At 34.9% G+C, this 20,759-nt stretch overlaps 1 protein-coding gene across 1 annotated transcript in view; it reads left to right on the forward strand.

Moving 5' to 3' along the window:
- LOC106136705 (transcription factor collier) overlaps positions 1–20,759 on the forward strand; it is a gene marked incomplete at its 3' end in the record, with an annotated part of 78,169 nt that overhangs the window by 29,937 nt on the left and 27,473 nt on the right. The window contains exons 11-13 of the mRNA XM_060945627.1: positions 1,625–1,680; positions 8,577–8,650; positions 10,453–10,521. Of these exons, the coding sequence (XP_060801610.1) occupies positions 1,625–1,680; positions 8,577–8,650; positions 10,453–10,521 (199 nt within the window). The remainder of the gene's footprint in view (positions 1–1,624; positions 1,681–8,576; positions 8,651–10,452; positions 10,522–20,759) is intronic.

Here is a 20,759-nt window from a genome sequence, read left to right on the forward strand (position 1 = left end):
TCATCGCATTCACACTCATTACAACTTCTGTTTGTAACATTTATTAACAACGCTTCCGCGGATAAACTACTCGACAAGTTTTGATAAAAAAAATGGTTGAATATAGTTTATTATCCGAGGTCAAAAATAAATATTTTTCTAGAAATTCCCACGAAAACGACGCCTGGTGCAAAAGTTTCACAAAAGCCTGATTATGAGATTGATTATTTAATTTACTCTTCATAATGTTTTATGATGTCAATAAAAATCATAATATTAAAGAGCTATCATCAGAATAAACAGATAGCAATGATTATTTTTGTATTGATCAATTCCTTGCACACATACCTCAATGGAGCGTGCAAACAGGTCGGTCGTGCATTCAATAATCGTCTCTATCGCTTTGACTTAAAGGCCACATCAAACATAACCTGATTCTGAATTCAATAGACAGAGAACCGGAGACAATGTACACTGCAATGTAAATATTTGGTATCTTGGCCTTAGAGCTAGATAATGGAAAATTGGCGCAGAATACTCTGGCTCTTAGACTATGAATGATGGCTGCTCCTAGCTCTTGTACTATATTGTGAGTGTATTGTTAGGAATTTGTACTTGATACACAAAAGGTTAGTATAGATTATTACCTTTTACATGCAACACGTCGATGCCGCTTATGATGAGACATCCGACATTCATAAAAGTTAAAAGCCATGTTAAGAATTATGAAATTAAGCTTGCTAAACAAAAAACAAAACAAAAAATTAGAGGCAGTATAAATATTATTTGTAAATATAATTACCGCCACTAGTATCCAATAAACGTGGCTATGAATTCACTTCTGTAGTGAGTTTGACCTCACCTACCAGGTGAGTGATAATGGAGTGATATGGACATACATACATATATAATCAGGTCTTGTCTACCCTTGCGGGGTAAACAGAGCCAACAGTCTTGAAAAGGCTGAAAGGCCACGTTCAGCTGTTTGGCTTATTGATAGAATTGAGATTCAAATAGTGACAGGTTGCTAGCCCGTCGCCTTAGAGAAGAATCCCAAGTTTATAAGGCTTTGGGTATGGATGTAAATAAAATGTGAAAATAAAATATATAATATTGCTTAAATAAAAAAATTGTAACATCTATTATTATTATTGTAAATCTAACGTCTGCAATACGCTAATACGAGCTACGGCGTAGCTCGTAGCCGCTACGATCTTTATTACTACGAGAATGCAAATGCTTTATACCGAGAATTAGTGAACACATGCACTCAACATCGAGGGCAATAATTTATGCAATTTATCAAAATACTTCACAAAAGTTGGAACCTACTTTATAGAAAAGTTATCTATAGAAATTTTAATGGAGGATATTTAACATCAACTTAATAAAGCCCCTGATGATATACATATTAAAATCATACCTATTTTCCGGAGAATAGGCAGAAACTTCAACTTCCCGCTACAATTCTTCCTATAGAGACCGGAAAACTGTCATTATTTGAATCTCAATTCCATCATTGAGGTATGTTGGCTCTGTGTAAGGACTAAGGACGTTATATGCTTGTGTTGTAAGATTTAATTTTAGTTAATTTAGAAAGTATTGAGATAAATCTTTTTATGATAAATGATTTTTTTGTCCACAGGTTTGAGGCAAGAACAGGATATTTTCGTCCGTCTCATAGATTCTGTAACAAAACAGGTAAGTGAGCAATATAATTTTGATTTAAACTTTATCGAGCCTTTAAGCTACTATCGGTGAAAATTATGCAATTAACTATTTTACCTATGATTATATTACAAATGCATTATCAGTAAGCTATCATATATTGTTAGGTTGGCTGGATGAGATCCCACTTAGGGATAAGCCCGCCTTTATACTGTACTACTGTTTTATATTTGTAATGTACTTCTTAAGTGAACAATAAAGCATTTACTTACTTACTACATACATATGGCCACGTCTATATCCCTTGCGAGGAAGACAGAGCCAATGGTCTTGAAAAGACTGAAAGGCCACGTTCAGCTATTTGGCTTAATGATAGAATTGAGATTCAAATAGTGACAGGTTGCTAGCCCATCGCCTAAAAAAGAATCCCAAGTTTGTAAGCCTATCCCTTAGTCGCCTTTTACGACATCCATCGGAAAGAGATGTAGTGGTCCTATTCTTTTTTATATTGGTGCTGGGAACCACAAGGCCAATACTTTACCTACTATCCAGTAATATTATTCATTTTTATATCTTAAATAGTGACGTCTTTTTAATTGATTACAATCACAATTATTTTACGAATTTTCATTGCATAATAATGCATTGATTCTTCCTTAGAACGATCATTATAATAATTTGACCACCGGTTTGAATCTGCCACTCCTGCGCAGCAATTCAGCCGCGATGCCATTGGTTCACGTGTCCGACACGTGTGGTCACGTGTCAGATTGTCATCGGGACCCGATTAGGACCTAATCCACACGCCCTGTTAGGGTCGCGTTAGATATGGTCGAAGCAGTACTGGTAGGATTTGCGTATTTTCGAGACCGAGGATTAGTACTGTGATGAATATAAAAAAAATTATAACATTATTCCGCCTCTAAGTAACTGACTGAATCTTGCGATGAAAATTTAATTACTGATTGTCATTTAAAATTACATAACATTGTGGTTCCGGCACAAAGAGAAAAAAGAATAGGACCACTCCATCTCTTTCCCATTGATGTCGTAAAAGGCAACTAAGGGATAGGCTTATAAACTTAGGATTTCTCTTTTGGGCGATGGGCTAGCAAACTGCTTCTATTTGAATCTCGATTCTATCATTTAGCCAAAACAGCTGAGCGAGGCCTATTAGTCTTTTAAAATATTGTGGGCTCTGTCTGTATCGTAAGGGATATAATCGTGATTACATGTTTGTATATACCTATATTATATTTTTTCGACTGTTTAATGAAAGTTCGTCGTTAAGTGACTATGTTATGTGTATAGTGACCTTAATTGTGCGCCCTTCTCACGCCCGTACAACTTGCGTTATCTTTCGTTATCTCGTGTTGCAATTTTATTCCACGTTAGTTTCGCATTGACATATGAAGGGTTAAGTTGGGGGTGTCCGGTTGTGGTGTCACGTGATTATCTATAATTATGAATGCTATGAAATCTGAGTGACGTCATTCAAAGTTTTATAATGGGTTGGATTGGCTTCTCGTGTGAAGTAAAGTATTGGTAGAGAAAAATATGATTTAAGTAAATGAAGAAAATTGCAGTTAAAATTGCTGTGGGATTCTGTATAAAATTATAGTTCCTAGCTTTCTACGAAATGCTACCTACATAGTTACTACTATTTCTCAGTGAATGTAATGAAATAATTTTTTTCTAAAGTAAATTAAAAATAAATAAACATTAATATCTACCTTGGCGTACAAAACTTATCAATAATTAAACAATCTTATTAAAAAAAACTTTTTTTATATTACCTTAGCGATAGAATTTACTTATTATAAAAGCGAGTGTTTTAGTAAAAACTCGATACTTACTGCAAACATTAAAAATCTCATTATTTATCACAGGCCTATCTGGCAGAAAGGAAAGCAATTCCTGCACTAAGTTAGCGTTTGGCCAAAGTTAATTACGTTCGCCGTATAAATCTTTCGTAATTGGCCTCTTGTTTCACAACACTAAGAGTATGGGACGTGTTGAAATTATATATGCGAGTGCGACGCGAGTTTCATCACGTTTCGGTAAATTATGTGTTGGTAGGTACTTACATTTATGTGATGGGGTATCATTATTTTGTATCGGTAAATATACCGGTGTAAATATTTGGAATTAAAGTTTGAACTTAATTAAAAATATAAATATCTATAATATAACTTTCTAAAATGAAATTTTTATTACATCACTTAGAAGACATGTCCTTATTATAGAAAAAAATAACACCTCAATTTTTTATTCATATATATTCAGTTATGTCTATATCCCTTGCGGGATAGACGAAGTCTTGAAAAGATTGAAAGGCCACGTTCAGCGGTATGTATGTATGTTTATTTTTATTATATCTTTTTAATGACTTACCTTGCCCACATCGAGGTCATTGCTATAGGCAATTTCTGGGATCCTCTTAAGAGAGGTAAGGACTTAACCGGGACTCACATGATAACTATTTCTGATGTAAACTGAAAAATAGGTAGTAATATGAATCCTTAGATAGTTATTATAACATTTTAATATCAAAACATGATATTATAATTAATAAAAATCTATGAAGAAACTCAAACAAATGACACGCAAAACAGTCGTTGAGTAAAATTGGCGACGGAAAGATGGCATTTGGATAATAAGAGCGGTCGATTTAATTGTATTAAAACGTTAGGCTGAGGGCACACGGCAATCAGCTAATGTCCGGTGCATGCGAACCAAACACGCAACTCTTGAGTGTAGGTACTTACATCTTTACTAATTTAGATACTTAATGTATTGTACTTATTTTTAGTACCATATTTAACAATAAAGGTTATGATATGAAATTAGTCAATCACGATTCAATCAATTCAATTAAACAATTTCCTTTGTACGCAAAAAATAAAATAAAAAGTAATTAGTTTGATGACATATCTTAAGTCTCAACTGAAGCCTGACAAATTTTTATTAACCTGTATCCCGTAGAAGGCTTGCCATTTTTTTGAACAAAAGTATATGAAAATTTATTTTTCATAATAATGAGAACATTTGTAGCAATTTCCATTGCAAAATCGGTACTTTTTAAAACCATAAACTTAGTTTATTCTCAAAAGTCTTTAAACTCAAACCAACTAACCTTAAAACCATACAATTTGAATAACCGGATTATTTGTGTTCCCATACTAAATCACCATCGTATCAATATCTAAAACATCAATCTACTGTCCCTCTGTTTGACTATAGTCTTAAGATAGCGGGCCGCGTTCCCCGAATGAGATTCAGCCAAATCCCATACAACCAGTAGTTGTATGAATGCACGGCCGTGTGTTATACACGTGCGCGTCTGATTATGTTTACTTGGTGTTCAAACAACATATTAATTTAGTTCTTTTTGTTGGGAAAATGACTTTGAAGCTATATAACTGTATCAGGGCGATCTTCTAAATCGTGAATTATGGGCGCTTTTAATATTTATTGATGGCTTTGACACGGTGTTTTGTATTGCTTTCTCGTACAATATGAATTTCAGCTAAAATGTGTCCGTAAGTATGCTATTTGTATGAGTATAATTGTATGTGATTTCTTTGATACATTGTTTCTGAATAACATTATTCATGTTATTTTTGTCAGTTAGAAGTCGGAATAACTCAGAGAATAGAAATGCCATATTGTCTTTTAAATTAGGAATGATGTGTTATTCTATTGTGACGCACATAGTTTTAAGCACAGTTGAAATCTCTCAAAGAAAACTCATTATATTGAGATGAAATATGAAAAAATTTTGGTGTATAATTTATACTACTCATATATAGATAACAAATGTTACATTCTCCAGTACACTGACAATAATAACAATATCTATGCACAGTGCTGGCACGCCGCGTTGTCGCGAAACATAAATCACATTTCTTGGCTCCTTAACGTCGCTTTATTTTTACCATTTGAATAACACTTTATTGTATTTTTACATTCGTTTTATTTTTTAAAACCAAGTATCTTTAAGTGGACATAAAATAAACTACAGTAAGATCTTAAAATTAACAACTGAAAAATATGTTACCCGTATCTCATATTCTGAAACTTACATACCTACATAATCACGTCTACATCCATTTTGGGGGGTAGAAAGAGTGAACAGTCTCAAAAAGACTGAAACGCCCCGATCAGAAAATTGTTTCATTAAAAAAAAACTTGATTTTGCTTTTGTACTTTTTTGTTTAAAAATTGGCAAATATTATGGTCAGTTCTTATTATTTACGACTTGTGGCAAGATGTGTCTGTCTCCCTGTAAGGAATATAGATGTGATAAATGTACTCCTTAATTATAGCATTTGTACAGCCAACAGCAGTATTGTTTTTTCACACCCTGTTCAAACAAACCAAATTTATAGATGGGTCAAGGTTCTCTGCAGGCACTGCAGGTGACACAAACCAACCACAATATCAAAAATTGTACACAAAAACATGAAATATAGGTAGTTTTCTTAACATGAACCTACTGCAGTCTAGCTCCGTTGTCGCTCATGTAAATCACGCCTGTTCGCTGCACTTCGTCTTCCAGAACTTTTTGCATTTGTTGTTCTATAAATTTAGCGCAATGGAGCCACTTGCTCAGATAGTATAAATTTTATTTGAGCGATCACGTTTTATATTATACCGAGGTATAGTTTAAATGGACTGTAAATGTCGTTGGAACCTTTTGCAAATGATGTTAAGCATTTGAAATTGTGATTGAAAAACAATACTCAAGTTAAAAATTTCGTCGTGGGGACTCTTTGTTAAAATTATTTTAAATCCACACTAATAATAAAGAGGAAAGATTTGTATTTTTGTATGTTTGTGTGGAATTAACTCAAAAACTACTGGTCCGATTTTGATAAAATTTGGCACAAATATAGAATAGACCTTCAAAAGTGACATAGGCATAAATTTGTTTTTACTCTTTGTTTATTTCAAAAAAAACCACAAAAATATGTCCACCCGTGCGAAGCCGGGGCGGGCCGCTAGTTATCTATAAACAAGTTCATACTATTTTAAAATATCAAATGTGCATCAAATAATAAAAAAAACCAAGAGCTATTTTATCCAAAAATTTGTTGTGACATCATAGAATTCGAAATGATATTAGACTATAGAAGTGACTAAAGATTTCTATGGGTACATAATACATACAAACAATTCATTTGCAATTTTTACAGCCCCAATGTTCAATCACTAATTGCCATTACCGGTAATGCTAATGGCTATTTTTTAAATCCCCCAAAATTCCCCAGAGATTGAATCCCATGCGGCGGGGCATCCCACCGAGGCATCGCGCCACGACTCCTACGGGACCTCCCCGGGCAGGGAACGACCGTATTGTCCACTACACTTTTACTTGGAAACTTTTAGTTTTTATTAAAGGAGTGAATCGGTTTAATCCGCAACTTTTGCGGTTTGACTTCTTTGGAAAACATTTAACCTCTATTATATAACGCTTACTTAAGTGAAATTTCTCGCCCAGTCTTAACATTTTTAAAATAATGTTTTAATACTAGCAATATTGAAAATGACATTAAATTTGTTAGATTTGGATATTAAATACTTTTGCTGATATGTTTCGAAATTGTGATTTAAAGAAAATATTTTTTACCTGTATCGAACATGCTTTGCCGAATTAAGTCCAAAAGTTTACAAATACGAACTTAAACATTTTGATGTTACATTTGAAGAACATAACCTAAATCTTTCTTCTGACTCATTAGGATTACAAGTGCACCTGACACCTTTATCCCCAACTTGTAACAACCCTAAGCTATTTCTGGTAGCTTAAATACTTCCATATGACCCTTGAATATTACAAAAACACCCTACGAGAGAAATCCTCAAAATCCTTGAACAAAAGATGATAAGGCCCGCCATTTCATATTCAATTAAATATTTTGTTGGGGACGAAAGAATCGTATTAGGGTTGATGTAGTTAATGCCTGGGTTGTAAGTATTGGACATGTTATTAAGGATTTAGGGTAAAAAATAGTTATTTAAATAATGGTTATACTTACACTTTGTCTGCATATGGGAATCAGCTGTAGTGGAGTTTGTTGTGATGATGAATAAAAGAAAATGCAAATTAATTCCAGACAAAAAAGTAAGTTTTGACAATTTTTGATTATATTTCAGATGAATTACATGATTCCAGAAAAAGAAATATCATATCTTTATCCTGTTTGAAACAAAACAAAAATAATATTACTCTTGTTTGTATTTTTTTTAAATAAAAGTGTACGTTGTATGACTCAATAGCCCTGAAATTAATTTGCCTAAAATATTTTTATAACTAAGTTGCAAAAACTATGTAAATGCATTTTGGCAAAGATAATGAAGTGCGATTATGCAAGAAGGGTGCATATTTTAGCAAAAAGTAATTATATGATGAAGAAGTTCCATTTTATCTTATCTTAGTGTAAATTTTTAATTTCGTATAATGAAATATTTGATAATATCTGATTTATATTTTGATCATCATGTGAATGAATCAAAACTGATGTGTTGCTACTTATTCTTTTATTTGATCAAAATATTTTATTCTTCGTCTTCCTCTTCCTCTCTTTCCATTAATGTTTCCTTCTATGAACTATTGTTCGGATTTTGTGGCCTATCATTTTCCCTCTCCTATTTTCTTTCATTTTAAAATGGTTTTTTCTTCTCGTTCTCTGAATAACACATATTTAAACACTCTGAATATCTGAATACCAACACATAAAAAATATTGCAGAAAAAAGAGATCAATGGACGACGCTCCTACTTAACTTCACCGACAAGAGTTAGCTTTTAAATTTAAGAAAGAAAGAGAACTGTGATTCTAAAGTTTCTTGCAGTTCTTCAACGTATCCTTAGCGAGTAATGAAGGGGAAAAAATAAGGATAACTGCATTAATATCTTTGTTTCAGCCCATCGTATATGAAGGTCAAGACAAGAATCCTGAAATGTGCAGAGTGTTACTAACACATGAAGTTATGTGCAGGTAATTATAATTTAGATATAGTTTAGTTTTTATGGTACCACAAATCATATATAATTACAAAAGGAAATAACGCGGAATAATTCCAAGAAACTTTTTTAACTGTTTTTTAATGATTCTGAACCATCATTTTCCTTTTTCTATTATATAAACCTATCATTAACGAAAAGTACAAATTATTGAATACATGAAATTAAAAGATGGAATAAATCTGCAAGGGGAGGGTTTACAAAAAGATTTGTAATTGCTGAACGGCTCATGTACGAGTACCTAAGTAACCAACACAGAGTGTGTTGGTTACTTATATATTAATCAAAAGCTCTAAGACAACAAGTTTTTAGATACATATATATAAACAAAATAATATCTTCGGCTCAATTTTTTTTTAAACATGTTAAACTACATTTTTGGGAATTGAACGTTTTGCCTTACATAAATAACAAGCCTACAATAAGTTCTCCCATCCTACGGAGAACTGTCTGGGCGTTCATTTGTCATAAACTTCGGCTACTGGACATCTTGCTTGTCATGTTTCCTCAAATCTCATCATCGACTCCATTGTTGGTAGTTGTTTTGTCATATTTTTTTTTGAGAAATGTATCTATGTAATGTCAATGAAGATAATTTATGATTTTATTATGTACCATTGGAAGTTTGATTTTCAGATTTCTTGGCAACTAAATAAATAAAGATTGTGCAGCTGTTCACGATAAAAGATAAATGCGGTTTTTTTTTTAATTATTACAATTTTCGTGAATTGTTTTTGTTTCGATAATATTGGTCCAGCATAGGTTAAAAACAGGATATCGAGAAATTGAGAATTTTCTTTTTAAGCTTTCTTATTTGTTTATTTGTTTTTTTTAAAGTTGTTGTTGAAAAACATAGTACCTACGTAGTAGTAGTCACGCAATTATTAGTATAAAAGTAATCCTTATTAGAGTATCATGTTTGTTTAATAATGTTTTTGTGGGAAATCCATACGCCTCTTGTCTAAGCCGCCTTGTTCTAGCCGTAACTTTCGTAATTACTGAACTCTGTTCCCTAACAAAGAAGTGAATGTCCTTATTAATTTAAACATTTGTTTGGGGTGGTTTTTCCGGTCGTAACGGGAGCGTATCGTCTCGCCACTTTACCTATGTGTGCGTGTATACAAACACAGTATCGCATTTGTGTGAGCAATTAAAATTTTATTCCACCTTAGACGCAGTGTTGTTGTTTCATTCCGCTCTATATGTTCGTCCCGCTTGCACGTCTTCAAGGGAGGAGTCTCTTGGGAGTCTGTCCTTTCAATGTCTTTGCCCTTTGCGTCAAGAAACCCCGGTAGGGCGCGTGCAGTGTACGCTGTTTGCTTTGGGTGGATGCGGTTTATTTTTTTTATGTTGCAATACCAGCTAGTAGCAGCATGTTATTCTGTAGCCACGTGATCTATAATTATTTTACTTTCGATTTTTGAAGAGTATCTTAATTCTATTATAGAAAAAATATTATTACAATATGGTAATAGCTTTTATAAAGATTTTCTATGTATGTGCATATGTAGGTACAATGTTTAAAAAATAGGATATCGGAAAGTATACAGCACAAATGAGCGCAATGTCTTTTTCTATAAATCTAGTAAATATATCAAAAGTACTTCATTATAATAATTGTTGGGTATTTTTGATAAGAAAAATATAAAAGTGCCTAAGCCTATGACTCTATATCTACGCTATCTTAAACGACATCTTAAAAAAAAAAGGATTTTTCCTAAAAAGATAATATTACTATACCTAACTCATAATAAATGTTTTTCTTTTTGTTCCCAGTCGGTGTTGTGATAAGAAAAGTTGCGGAAATCGCAACGAGACGCCATCTGACCCCGTCATCATAGATAGGTAAGTACTTGATAAGTGATAATTTGACAATTCGGTAAAAGATATATAAAGAATCGAGTTCATTTTGATGACTCGCATATGTATAAAAAATTAACCTAATATTCTTTAATTAATAAGTACTTTTAAATTTTCAACGGAGCCCTGAACTTTAGCTCAGAGATTAAGTATTTTTCTAAATGAATTAATTTAGTGGAAACATTTTGATTTGTTTAGTGGTTTTGCTTAGGACATGTCTGAGCTTTAATTATTTGATTTTCCTTTATTCATTAAGACGTTCCAGGCACCTGTATGATAAGAAGGTATATCTACATATATACCTGCAAAATAATAGTAAGGAATCACTCTAAATTGAGGTAGGAATAACAAAAAAAGTGGAAGTGTCAAAAAGTATTAACAGAAATTTAGTATTCGCAATTCGCGGCAATTCATCAAGCCATAGATTCTCAAAAGTTAGCCGTGCAAATGCATTTTCTGGATACAAAACTTTTGAGTCTGCATTTTGTTTTCGCTGTGGCGTCTATTGAAATGGAGTTTTGCGATTCCGTTCTGTTTCACGTGATTTGTTTGATAAGTTCACATTTTGAGTGGTTTTGATACAAAATTGCTGTTGATTTATGTCATAACTTCTATTTATAAATTTAAATTATATTTTAGGAACCTAAGTAAAAGAAATAGTTTAGAGAGGTGAAAAGTTTAATAATCGAATACTAGTCGAATACCAGATAGAACTGATTGAAAAAAAAAACAAAAGCTACCGAAAATTGCCCCAACACGGATCTCCTGCTGGGCCATTCATTTATTTTCGATATCAAATAATTCAGATGGGAGGAGTGTAGGCTAATCAGGCTGACAAATATCGAAACTTCAATGCGCCACTATTGATACGTGGGGAGGCAGCTTCTGATGCTTTTATTTCCATCCTTTTTCGGGAATTCAATAGATAGGCGTCTCCCGTTTGGTACCTCGTTCGATATTTGAAATTTAGGGTTGGCAGCGAAATTTTTGGAGTGGTGTGTTATTTTTGAACTTCTTAATGTAGTAGACGATAAATTTAACATGTTCTCTTCTCTACATTCCTTAGGGTACTTTTAATTTGCATCAATTCTATAATGTTCATTTGGGTAACTTCTTTATACAACATTATCACTAGTGTAGATACGTTTTTCGTCATTATGCCCAACCCGAGTGGTATAATTCTTATGTGAGAGCGTAACCATTTTATTATTGTTGGTTCAATGAACAGTACCTGAACGTCTGAGGTTCAAGTTAATTGATTTAATCTCATAATGAGTATAACATACATACATACATACATAAAATCACGCCTCTTTCCCGGAGGGGTAGGCAGAGACTACCTCTTTCCACTTGCCACGATCCCTGCACACTTCTTTCGCTTCGTCCACATTCATAACTCTCTTCATACAAGCTCGGCGGTTTCGGGTACTTTTGACCTGACCCTTTACCAGGACGTCCTTAATTTGATCAAGATACGTTCGTCTAGGTCTTCCCACTCCGAACTTTCCCTCCACACTCTCCTTGTATATCTGCTTAGTCAACCTGCTTTCATTCATCCTCTCCACATGACCGAACCATCTTAACATACCCTTTTCTATTCCTGTAACTACATCTTCTTTCACATCACAACATTCCCTTATCACGCTGTTCCTTATCCTGTCACTCAATTTCACACCCATCATACTCCTTAACGCTCTCATTTCCACTGCATTTATTCTGCTTTCATGCTTCTTTTGCCATACCCAACTTTCACTCCCATACATACATTAATGTCGGGACCAACACGCCCCTGTGCACAGCCAGTCGAGCCTTTTTGGATAGTTTCTGACTGCTCATAAAGGCATGCAAAGCTCCATTCACCATGTTCCCCGCGTTCACTCTCCTTTCAATATCACTATCATACTTGCCATCTGATGTAAACTTTGATCCTAGATATACAAACTCTTTCACTTGCTCCACTTTATCTCCTCCAATCAAAATATTACATGCTGTCATTTCTTTCTCCATTTCAAAAACCAGTGTTTTAGTTTTACATACGTTCACTTTCATTCCTTTCTCTTTTAAAGCTTCATGCATACAGTTTACCATCTCCTGTAACTCCTCCGCTGATGACGCCAGTATAACCTGATCGTCGGCATAGAGCAGACATTTGACGAGTAACTCATTCATCCTTAATCCACTTTTAGACTCTTTCAAATCTGTCAAACAGCTATCCATAAATAGGTTGAACAGCCACGGTGACGCAACACATCCTTGCCTAACGCCTTTCTCAATCTTAAACCACTCAGTGTGCGCTCCGTTTATCCTGACACAAGCACTCGAATCCTCATATAAGGATTTCAGTGCTCGTATTAAGAGACTGCTCACCCCATGCATAGAAAGTGCTGACCACAATTCATTCCTCTCAACTCTGTCATAGGCCTTTTCCAGATCTACGAATGTGCAATAGACTTTTTGACTCTTGGCCAAAAACTTTTCGGCTATGCACCGCAAGGAAAAGACCTGATCAGTACATCCCATTCCCTTTCGAAATCCCGCTTGAGCATCCCATATTTTGTCATCAGTTTCATTCCTGACTCTATTAATCAATACCTTAGCATACAATTTGCCGACGACGCTAAGCAGGCTTATACCACGATAATTTTTGCAGTCCAGCTGTGACCCTTTTCCTTTGTAAAGTGGCACGATAACAGCCTTACACCAATCTTTTGGTACTCGGCCGCTTCTCCAACACAAATTGAAAAGGCAGTACAACTGACTAGCTACTACGCCTTTTCCTGCTTTAAGCATTTCGACCGACACTCTATCACACCCAGCAGCCTTTCCCGCTTTCATACTCTTAAGTGCTTCCACAATTTCGAACATTTCAATTTCGCCTTCCATCTCATTCTCTTTTTCTTCGCTATAGCAGAAATCTTTCTTATTTCCTTCCTTTTTTTCAAATAAACTTTCAAAATAGTCCTTCCATATCTTTAGTACACATTCTTCTCCTTTCACAACGCTACCATCCTGGCATCTGATCCTAGTCAGCTCTCTGGTTATAGTATTTCCTCGGGCTGACCTTACGGATTTCCAGAATACTTTCAGATTTGACTGAAAGTCTTCTGATAGCCTTTTATCAAAATCCTCTTTATACTCTTCTTTCTTTCTAATCACAGCTTTCTTAACCAAATCTTTCATTTTCTTATATTCCTTACGTGCTTCATTCACATCTTCATCTATAACCTCTTGCATTCTCAAGTTAGCTTTTGCTGCTAACAAATCCAGCCATGCTTTCTTCTTTAATCGCACAAGTTCTTGCACATCTTTACTCATCCACGCATTTTTGTGATTTTTTCCTTTCCTTCTTCTACTTACACCACACACTTCAACAGCTACTTTCACAATTCTTTCTTTAAATTCCTTCCATCCATCTTCAATATCGCTCATTTCATCCAAATCTTCAAATTCATCCTTCAGTCTATTAATATACTTCTTACCTACATCCATATCTTGCAAATTTTCTACTTTTACTCTTTCCAAAGCGCTGGTTTGCTCCCTTACCCTGTGCCGCCAGCGATTGAAGATACCCCTTATCCGGGATATCACCAGTAAATGGTCCGAGTCAATGCCAGCACCGCGATATGCACGGGTATCCAGCACTTTGTTCTTCAATCTTTCATCTACAATCACAAAGTCTATCATACTTTTTAAAATACCTTCCACTCTTGTGTAGGTGTGGATCTCTTTATGTTGAAACATTGAGTTCGACACAAAAAGATCCCACTCTAGACAAATTTCTAATACACTTCTTCCATTATCATTCACCTTTTCGTCACCAAACGCACCAAGCACCTTTTCATATCCATCACGCTTTACACCCACCCATCCATTAAAATCACCTAACATAATAATCTTCTCATTTGGCTTGGTAACTTTCAATACTTCTCTTACACTATTCCAGAACTCCTCGTTTTCGCTTTTTGCTGATGTTGTACCCCTCGAACCCACATCCCAAGGTGCATAAACACCTAGAACGAAGATCCGAGTGATTCCAACTTTCAGCCTAATCCATAGAAGACGAGGGCTGACACACTCATACTCATTCACGCACTCAGCCATTCGTGCAGAAAGAATTAGACCGACCCCTTGACAGCCTCGGCTGGTACTGGACATTCCAGACCAATACGCCGTGTAAGGGCCGTGCTGCGTCGCGTCGCATCCTTTCCGCTTCGTTTCATTCACGCACAACACATCCAAACGTCTTTCATCCATCATCTGGCATACTTCCTCAATCTTATCCTTCATTCCTCCTCTTACATTCATCGTCGCAAAGCGGCATTCAGCAGACCGCATACCGCTCCCGCCGGGAACGAGACGTGATGGGGTGCGGACACCATCGCCGCCATTTATATGCTTTTTAAGATTCATAATGCGATTCCCACGAGACGCTAGGGAAAAATTTTGTCCGCCCCAGCAGAGCCCCGCATGCCAGGGTAAGGCTAGCCATTACCTGGGGGTCGCCCAACCCCATGGCGGAAGTGGCACGCTCGAGACTAGGCTCGCCCCTAGCCATGCATCCATCGGCGCGGCAGACCTTAGATTGGCAGGGATTTACATTAAAGAGGAATCCCCAGTCTATCCCTTAGTCGGCTCTTACGACATCCGTGGGAAAGAGATGGAGTGGTCCTATTCTTTTGTAATGGTGCCGGGAACCACACGGCATGATGAGTATAAATATAAATAAATATATATGGGACAAATTACACAGATTGAGTGAGCCTCGAAGTAAGTTCGAGACTTGTGTTACGAGATACTAACCCAACGATACTATATTTTATAATAAATACTTATATAGATAAACATCCACGACTCAGGTAAATCAGAAAAAGTTCTTTTCTCATCATGCCCTGGCCGGGATTCGAACCCGGGACCTCCGTTGTTACAGACAAGCGTACTACCGCTACGCCACAGAAATAGTTTGATACATAGACTAAAGTCACACAAACGTTGAGTACCTAATACAAGAATAACGGTGTATGTTTGTTGTATTAACTAGAAATTTTGGTTAAATTTGTATTAGTCATCGATTTATTATAAGTACTTATGTTATGGTAAGAGCAAGGTGTTCAAAAGATGACCGACCATCATTAGAAAAAAACACTAACTGAAGAGCAAAATGGTTATAAAAATATTTCCATTTGAACTTAGATAATAGGTTTATTAGGGCTAAAGTTTACTCTTTAAAATAATATTCGATCTCATGTAAATTAAATGCACTCCAAATGGACGTCAAATAAAAAATACTCTAGTTATGTCTCAACGCCACAACTCCTAAATTCGATTCAGTTAACCAAATTTTACATATATCTAATCTTGAAAGATATAATAATAAAAATATAATACACAATTTACAATGTTTCTTTAGAACGTTTATTTTTCAAAACAGAGCTGGCAACCCTATGCTATTGTGGGTTTTGTAATTCGCTCGATCCAAATTTCTACGTTGGAAACAAAAAATCATCGCCCTTTGTAAGCTAACTCTCTTTTGGTTTGACGCATGAAGTAAATGGTGATTTTTAACGTTTGATGTATATTAACGACCTGACGCATTCATTATTAGACGCTGACGTGGAAAATTGGCTTTAGTACATGAATATTCATATGATCTTTGGTATTTCGTGCCTTTTTAAATGAGTAATTGGTAGCTTTTGTTTCAGAGATAAGTATTTGATAAACCGATATTTAAAAAAAAAACATACTCAAATAATGAAATTACGAAACAATATTTTTATCTCTTTTACATAATTAACTGTTCGGAAATAACTTGATAGACTTAACTATAGTTATTTGATTACCCAAAATTTTTTTTTTCAATCTTAGATTACTGCTAGAGCTGATAAATGAGATATGAGCAGGTGATTAATGCAGGATGTTAAGCTATTTAAGGCAAGGATTTTAATAAATGACGCACTCAAGTTACCTAGGTTGACCAAGTTACTCGAAATTACAAAAATACTAAGTATCATTACGTTGAAAAGTGACAATCCATCAGTCCAGCCGCACCCGTACAGTCGCGAACTAATGCGATAATTGAAATTGTGCAATTGCGTGCGAAAGCGCCGGCACCGAATTCATTACACTCGTGTTTGCAATTTGTTTTTTTTTTTATTTTCCATCCGTTTTGTGCTGTCACAGGCAAAATTTTTTCATAAGTTAATTATTTTATATGCGAGTCATAATCGTTTAGCGTGCAAGTTTAGGTCACGGTTTTTGATATAGGTACATAGTACAAAGACATGGAAAATAAATTTGATGATTAATTTACTTTTAGAAAGAAAAATAACATGTTGTTTCCTCGTGGCAGTCTAAAATTACTACTTATTAATCTCACTGTCACACATTGCATTCAAGTGAAGTTTACCCAACAAGCGCTGATGTTTGAAACATTGTAACAAAACACGAAAGCGTTCGGGTATCGATAACACGGCGAATAATTGACGTACCGGTAAAAGCAGGCAACAATCCAGAACCCTTCGAATCAGCAGCAATTTGTTAAGTGGATTTTTGCCCGAGACACGCTCGCGGCTCGTTGCGCTTCTGTACACAATTTCATTATCTCTGCCCGCCTGCCCGCGGCCGACTACTATTAACTTATGCGATGCTGTGTTCAGCTATGGAAATTCGAATTTATTTTTCATTTTTTCACGCGTTCTATTTTCGAATGTTGCTTTTAACAATCGTTGATCGGTAGTCTCGGTAAAAGTATAAGTGTTCTAGACTAGTTCTATTCGTATAAACACTTAAGTTTGTTTAAAAGTGACTTAGAGTCTTGTGATTATAGGTCTAGGCTCCCACTTAAGCAGTATAGACATGTTGTATGTATATTTGTGTGTTTTTAAGAAAGTAAATTTAGTTAAAATTAAAATTTCATTACACCTGATCATTACCAGAGACAATCAAATCTTCTTGAACCCCTAACAATTTAAACACTTAGGGTATATACGCACGTATTACTAGATGGACTTTGGAAATCAATTCGTGGCCACGCAATCGGTCCCCTATTCAATCACTTAAGAATTTTATGAACCGTAATGATTAAGATGTTTTGTGTCTGAGTTTAAACCGATGCATTCGGAGGGTTAACTGCATTAAACACGATTGTTGTGTTAAACATATTGTGACTGGAATAGCTATTAAAGGATTAAGTTGCGTTTTTAAAGTCATTGCTTTATTGGGGAGAAATTAATTGACTAGGAAACAGAAAATATATCTATGCCATTTGAGTAGACATGATAACTTTTCTTTTACAAATGGGTAGGTAGTTTAGCGTTATTTAATGGGAATTATCAAAAAAAAAAAATAATCTCAGGCTGTATATCTTAGATTGCACTTGTCGTAATAAATATCAGTTATTTTTCAGTAGTTTTGACTATATGTTCAAAGATATCTCCGTCATCTTAAAATTTCAAAACCGAAAAAAAGCAATAGAGCTATCACAACGCATCTGAATCATAATAATTAAGTCCATTATCGAACTAACCACCAAAATCTTATTTTCGAATCTTTTCTAAACAGTGATTCTTTTAAATTTTAGAATTAAGTTAAGAATAAAGACGTGATATAGGTACATATGTATAAAAAATATAAAGTATTGATTTTTTTCATAGGTGAACTTTAAATCCAATTATTTCTAATGACAAACGCGCAAAAAAGCCCAAATTCGGTCGACATATGGGCAACATCTATATTACAATGGGATCTTTACACCCTATTTCGGGTGCGACAAAATCGATTCCCGATTCGATATGACCCTCTTGTGCTCACTATTTGATAGAGACATTCTGGATACACGGAATGGTAAATATTATAGGGATTTTGAGATACAACTAACGGAGCCTAAATTGCCCGTAGCTGCTCCATTTTGGTTTGGTACGTTGACTTGAGTTTCATTGCAAAATGTATAAGGTGGATCGAAAGCCCAAGCTTATGACTGGGAATAATGATTTACTTATATTGTTCTTCACTTCAATTATTATAAAAGATAAGAAGTTGGTTCTGATAGCGCAATTTTATTCACAATAAAAATAACTGGAAACCATTTGGTCTTGTGGAGAACATCTTGAGAACATAGGTTCTCATTACAAATCCATTTTGAGGTGAGGAAATCTGAATATGACTTTACAACTCATCAAGTTTTTTGAGACACATTTATCAAGCAAAGTTAAGAATATACAGTGACTTATCTTTTAAATAACATTTATATAATCCAATCACAGCAATTCTACAACAGACCGTGACATTTCAGTATTAGAGATAGCAATTCAACCGTCGTACGACGAGATTCTAATTCGGAATTAAGCTTCTAAGCCTGGTGTTCTTCGAGTGCAGTTTTCCGGGAAATTCCAGTAATTTTCGGTTCTCGTTTGGTACGGGGAATCACGGCTATTATATTATCTCATTAGACACGCCGCTATGCGCCGCTCTTTTCTCGCCGTATAAATTCCTTTTTCAGTTATTGATACTCCTTTTATTTTATTTCAGCAAAATTTAAAAATGTTCGTTATTTAAAATATATATGTATCAAAAAGTTAATATCTAAAAGTTTTCTTTGATGTACTACTTTAATATATAGTCGTTTTCCTCTCAAAGTCGATGTGTAAGACAATCATAGGATGACGAGTCACATTTTATTTTAGGATACTTAAAATATGTATACTATCATGATTTGAAACTAAAACTGAGATAACCTTTTTTGAAGTCAAGTGTTTCATATCATTTTCCAGTTCACTACACTTCCATTGTGTTGTTATACGAAACTAATAATGATTATGGAGTAGAAAGCAACTGTTAACACTAAATTGTAAATTTATATTACAAATAGTTCGGTATTACAAGTTTGTTGGTGCACGACCTCGCAACGCCTCGGTGCGGAGGCGCCTCAAACTTTCAAGTTCATAAGTCTTTATTAATAGCTTTGCGATTTCTTACTCCCTGAAATAAGACGACATATTATTAAAACTTAAAACAAAGTACTACAGCAAGTTGCAAGTAAGTAATTTAAAATAAATCCAATGAATGTATTCTTTTAGCACGGTGAATCTAAATAAACACAATACAAATCACGCAAATCTGTACAAAAAGCGAGGCGCAACAAAAGAATTCGGCACACTTACAGGGTAATGTAAACCAAAAAAGAAAACTGGTCCCAAAACCGTACCCTGGGGGACGCCTCGCTCGCGCCGCCCGCCCCGATACAGACTCGACGACTGGTGATTAGGCTTCTTATCCAACAGATAGCGACAGAAAGTGTGCAAGACTTAACAACTAGGACCATTTTCTTATTCCCTCCAACGAAGCATTTTCTGACCCACCGACTTATCTAACGCCAACCACAGTTCGCTTAAGATTCCCATGAATATTAGCGGCCAAGTTTATCCGCTTATACATTTTATTCCATCAATTTGCATGGTAATTTTGTAACACTTGATGTATTTCATAGTTTTTGTCATGTGTGGCTTAGTTTTTTTATATTATTGAGTACTTGTAGTTATACACTGAATTATGGGATAATAAGGATTTAAAATATTATTGTGATTTCAAATATCATTCCTTGTTCTTCTAATAGTCCTAAAATTTGGTACTCGTTTGGTTATCAATATCAAGAATATTTTTTCTTTCAAATTAGCAATATGGAATTGGATACGGTTCATATAAATAAATCAGTAAGTGTAATGAGACATCTCATTTATGATTTATATCGACGGAGCGAGGCTGAGCCCCCTGATTTTTCTACTCGATAAGACTGGGTGACGATCGTAAATTGAAATATGATAAAGTCGCAGTAATAAGCTTCGGTAATCGCATCGACCCTCGAATGCGGTTCTATTCCAGTAAGCAGTATCATAACTTGTTATATTTTAGGATTCCTTCTAATTTTTTTTAAATTTTGGTGAGATTGCGATTCAAATAGTGACAAGACGACGTTTTTGAAGATATTACCGCGGTGCAGTTTGTTACCGCTTCTTCTGCATTGACGCTTTGGACGCGGCAGTAAATTTAGTTTTAAGTATTTATTTGACGTCAACCAATATTGTGATGTTAAAATGTCCCATATTAATAATGAATAAAAATTTTGAATTTAAGTTTGACAGGTAGCTTATCGCCTTAAAGAAGAATCCTAAGTTTATTAGCCTTTCTCTTAGTCGTCTTTTAGGACATCCGTGGGAAAAAGATGTGCTATG

Source organism: Amyelois transitella, chromosome 8, assembly GCF_032362555.1.
Source record: "Amyelois transitella isolate CPQ chromosome 8, ilAmyTran1.1, whole genome shotgun sequence".
In the NCBI taxonomy this organism is placed as follows: domain Eukaryota; kingdom Metazoa; phylum Arthropoda; class Insecta; order Lepidoptera; family Pyralidae; genus Amyelois; species Amyelois transitella.